Source organism: Limulus polyphemus, unplaced genomic scaffold (genome assembly GCF_000517525.1).
Source record: "Limulus polyphemus unplaced genomic scaffold, Limulus_polyphemus-2.1.2 Scaffold9949, whole genome shotgun sequence".
NCBI lineage: Eukaryota > Metazoa > Arthropoda > Merostomata > Xiphosura > Limulidae > Limulus > Limulus polyphemus.
The window spans coordinates 10,321-15,330 of record NW_013675559.1 but is presented as its reverse complement, the minus strand read 5'-3'; the positions used below and the strand labels follow the sequence as shown (position 1 = coordinate 15,330).

General features: G+C 33.4%; 1 protein-coding gene across 1 annotated transcript in view; it reads right to left on the bottom strand.

The window, feature by feature from the left end:
• The window catches only part of LOC106476166 (protein Wnt-5b-like), a gene marked incomplete at its 3' end in the record, with an annotated part of 17,560 nt that overhangs the window by 3,226 nt on the left and 9,324 nt on the right, over positions 1-5,010 (bottom strand). The window contains exon 2 of the mRNA XM_013936832.2: positions 1,817-2,067. Within this exon, the coding sequence (XP_013792286.2) occupies positions 1,817-2,067 (251 nt within the window). The remainder of the gene's footprint in view (positions 1-1,816; positions 2,068-5,010) is intronic.

The following is a 5,010-nucleotide window of genomic DNA, read 5'->3' as shown; positions in this document are numbered from 1 at the left end:
ATCAGATATGTGTTGTGGATAATGAATTTGTTATATATTTATCTTAATGTCAATGTTTATTTTAAATAAGTTTATATTTGAGGACGTGTATAGCTTACTGTGTTAGTTACGTATGGCGAAACTCCCGCCAAATCTCCAAGATTGTAGAATATTTGTGAACACAAGAATCAACAATATATCCACTTCTGTAACCGGTATTATCAGAAGTTTCTAGAAAATGTGTCTCGCCTATAAAAACAGCAGGGCAATGCGCCAAAAAACAACAGAGAACAGAGAAGAGGGCTAATATACAAGTCTGCTAGGAAACTGTTATAACCGTGTGTACGCGATAAGCCGTGATTTTGCTAACCCCTACCAACCGGAAAACATACCACATTTGGCCAGGAACAGCTATAAATTTCGAACGTCAGTGAATTCTCATCAAACGTTAGTATCTTTCCAAAAATATTGCTGGTTTCTCATCGGAAATTAGTGGTCTTATGAAAATATTATCTTACTTCGACGGTCCAACAATTCAGTGTCTGACAAAGCTAGCTAGCTTCCCGATAATTGTACGTAAATTGACTTCAAGTTAACTCGCTGGATATCAAGGAGACTCTGAACTAGGAAGCCGATTTTAGGTTATTTGTAAGTTAGTGAAATTTCTGTTTATGAAACTTTGTTTGTAATAACTAATCGTAATAGTTGCCATTGTAAATTATACTGTTGTATATATATATTAAAACGTATTTGTATCAAAAACAAAAACGGTGTGAATCAAGCTTGTTGACAAATAGCGTAAATTAAATGAAATATTGGCATATTTCTAAACACTAAATCTAGAGTACAGTTCAACTATTAAAAGTTAAATTATTTAACGCGGCTTTGGGTTATTTCAAATTCTCAATACGTAACAATGCCAAATTTCGGGAGGAATTTGAGATAAAAATATCAAGTCCAAACTTGTTTCCAGATAGGAATCAAAGAGAACTTTATGCTGTAACATTCACTTAAAACTTGTCTATAATGTACTAACTTTGAGCTAACTTCACTCTGTATAGTCAGATTAGCCTATACTTGTCTATGAAGTACTAACTTTGAGCTAACTTCACTATGTAGTAGTCAGATTATCCTAAACTTCTCTATAATGTACTAACTTTGAGCTAACTTCACTCTGTAGTAATCAGATTAGCCTAAACTTGTCTATGATGTACTAACTTTGAGCTAACTTCACTCTGTAGTAGTCAGATTATCCTAAACTTGTCTATAATGTACTAACTTTGAGCTAACTTCACTCTGTAGTAGTCAGATTAGCCTAAACTTGTCTATAATGTACTAACTTTGAGCTAACTTCACTCTGTAGTAGTCAGATTAGCCTAAACTTGTCTATGAATGTACTAACTTTGAGCTAACTTCACTCTGTAGTAGTCAGATTAGCCTAAACTTGTCTATAATGTACTAACTTTGAGCTAACTTCACTCTGTAGTAGTCAGATTAGCCTAAACTTGTCTATAATGTACTAACTTTGAGCTAACTTCACTCTGTAGTAGTCAGATTAGCCTAAGCATTGGTATTTTACTGACTGCCATCAACTGGCTATTACAGCATGAAATAAAAATCAGTTGTTGAAATTGGTTATATAGAACATTAAATTACTAACACTTACCTATTATATAGAACAACTAAATTACTAACACTTACCTATTATATAGAACACTAAATGACTAACACTTACCTATTATATAGAACATTAAATTACTAACACTTACCTATTATATAGAACATTAAATTACTAACACTTACCTATTATATAGAACATTAAATTACTAACACTTACCTATTTGGATAACTTTGTCGAACGTGTTTGCTACATTTGAACAGTTCCACCTTCTATTCCGGAACTGGAAATGACACTCGCTGATGGCTAAGTTGGCTCCTCTGGCTACGTAGGGAATGTGGTCGTAGTAGAGCAAGCAGAGTTTAAACTGACCTTTGGACAGTCCAGTTAGTTGACTACACAACGGCTGAGTGCCTAACAAGTAGACTTGAGGGTTTTTGACAATATTCAGTGCCTGCAACCCTAAGAACCTACATGTAAAAATAAAACTGTACTGTTACAGCCAATCTAAATATGTAAAAATTAAACCGTGAAACTAGAACCAATGGAAAAAAAATAACAAAGAATTCGTAAGCTAACACTTGAAGAAAATATTGCAGGTTACAGATAAAAACTCTGTGACGAAGATGAAGACGAGAACATCTAGGAAACTTTTTGATAATTTAACTGGTGGAACTAACAGAGAAGATAACTAGATTATAAGCTTGTGAAGGTATATCGGACTGAGTCAATGATCACTATTAGAACCCATGAAAAGCTGATATAAACATAAAAACAAAACTAAAACCTATTTTCTACACATCACAATATTCATTGAAATATCAAGCATATGTAACTACATGAATATTTTATATTCGATATCAGAAAAGATTCTTAACTGGTTGAAACTAAAAATCCTATATATGATATCAGCAACAGTGTTGTCAACTGTGGGGGAATGTCCCTCTCCCCTATAGTAAATTTCCTTTAAGTTTTGCTCTTTCTCCTTTGACATTTTATTCACAATTATAGTCAGTCAGGGAGTCACATAACACATTCATAGCTATAATTTGTTTCCAGCTAAAGTCATAGTGTTTAAGTGCTAGTCACATCGGCGTTATGCGCAAGCGCACTCTACGAGAAATCTATCAGTTGGATATTTAAAGGTTTCACTGCTCAGTAGTAGCACTGCTAGTTTTAGGAATCAGGCTTAAGAGAACTCCCACGCGAATAAATCAGAGAACAATATTTACATTTTGTCTAATTAAGGATGCCCCCACCCCCTTACCCACATAATACTGATTAGAAATAAAGTTTTCAAGAAGGATGGGTGAACTAATCCACCAGGGGTCTTTATAAACGTTTAAACGTCGAGAGTAATAACCGCTCCATTCCCGTTGAAAACTTCAAAAATATCCCCACCCCCACCCCCTTACCCACATAATACTGATTAGAAATAAAGTTTTCAAGAAGGATGGGTGAACTAATCCACCAGGGGTCTTTATATACGTTTAAACGTCGAGAGTAATAACCGCTCCATTCCCGTTGAAAACTTCCAAAATATCGACACCGAAACAAAAGATTACAAAATCTTTAAATATTCGATACTAAGATTAGCAGACAATCAAAAATCACACATTTCACAACTAACATACACGAATAATGTACTCCTAAAATCACTAACCTGAAACGACTGTCTATGTTATTATTATGAGAGAGGTCATTAACCCTAAACTTGCCAGCACACACGAGAAAGGATCGGTTTGAATTATCAGTTGTAGCACTAACTTGTTATGACTTTTTTTTAATGGAAAGCTTTGAATAAATAATTAATAATAACTACTTTACAGAATTTGAATTGGATAATCGACTTATTACCCTAATTTTCCTTTTTCAGTTTTTATCTACTGAATTATAATTACGAAGAATGCTGCTCTGTCCGAGTTTAATCGTAACACTAAATCATTTCCACAAGTTGGTCTACGCCTATCGCAGAAACAACACACGGAGGGAAGAACTATTCGTACGGCGCTTTGTCCACTTTTGAACGCGAGTAGTTTTATCAGGCCGTCGGTAATTACACAGTTCGTTTCGAGAAAGGCGTTACTATTTACAGTTCCAACGATATTGGCTACGAAAACACAGAGAGCGCTCAATAAAACGTGTTATTAGGGTAATTCGGTTTTAAAGCTATCGGTTGAAACGCGCCAGGAAACAGATAAAGGGGCGTTTCATTCAGCGGGTATCTGTGTTTGGATAAGTTGTTCGCGTACATTTCGTTTCTGTGTGAAGATCTAATAAGATTGTTTGAAGACTTTTGATATCACTCAGAAATATTTACACAATGAACTAGACGCGGACTATCTACAGTCAATTGTAGAGGGCAGCACCATCGCAAGTTATTCCATTTAACAAGGGACCATAATTACATTTAAAACAATTTAATTCTTAATTGGGCACTGGATACATAACTTCATTAATATCTATCTACTAGTTAATTACTATTAATTATTCTTCTTTGTAAGAGATAATTATATATATGTTACTAATTAATATTTAGTACAACTTATAGATATTATTATAAAAGTTATTAGTTATTTTTCTTAGTGCAATATATAATAGAAATGTTATTAATTACGTCCCTAAGTACAAAAGTTTATTTTCAAAAATCAAGAATACAGCTATAATTTATCAACGAATGTTGTAATTTTCAAATTTAAGTTAATGACTCATATCCAGTAGGAAGATTTCACAAACAGATCGACTAATTACAGGAGAAACAGTAATATTTCACAAACAGATCGACTAATTACAGGAGAAACAGTAATATTTCACAAACAGATCGACTAATTACAGGAGAAAGTAATATTTCAAACACAGATCAACTAATTACAGGAGAAACAGTAATATTTCAAAAACAGATCGACTAACTACAGGAGAAACAGTAATATTTCACAAACAGATCGACTAATTACAGGAGAAACAGTAATATTTCACAAACAGATCGACTAATTACAGGAGAAAGTAATATTTCACAAACAGATCGACTAATTACAGGAGAAACAGTAATATTTCACAAACAGATCGACTAATTACAGGAGAAACAGTGATATTTCAAACACAGATCGACTAATTACAGGAGAAACAGTAATATTTCACAAACAGATCGACTAATTACAGGAGAAACAGTAATATTTCAAACACAGATCGACTAATTATAGGAGAAACAGTAATATTTCACAAACAGATCGACTAATTATAGGAGAAACAGTAATATTTCAAACATAGATCGACTAATTACAGGAGAAACAGTAATACTTCAAACATAGATCGACTAATTACAGGAGAAACAGTAATATTTCACAAACAGATCGACTAATTACAGGAGAAACAGTAATATTTCACAAACAGATCGACTAATTACAGGAGAAACA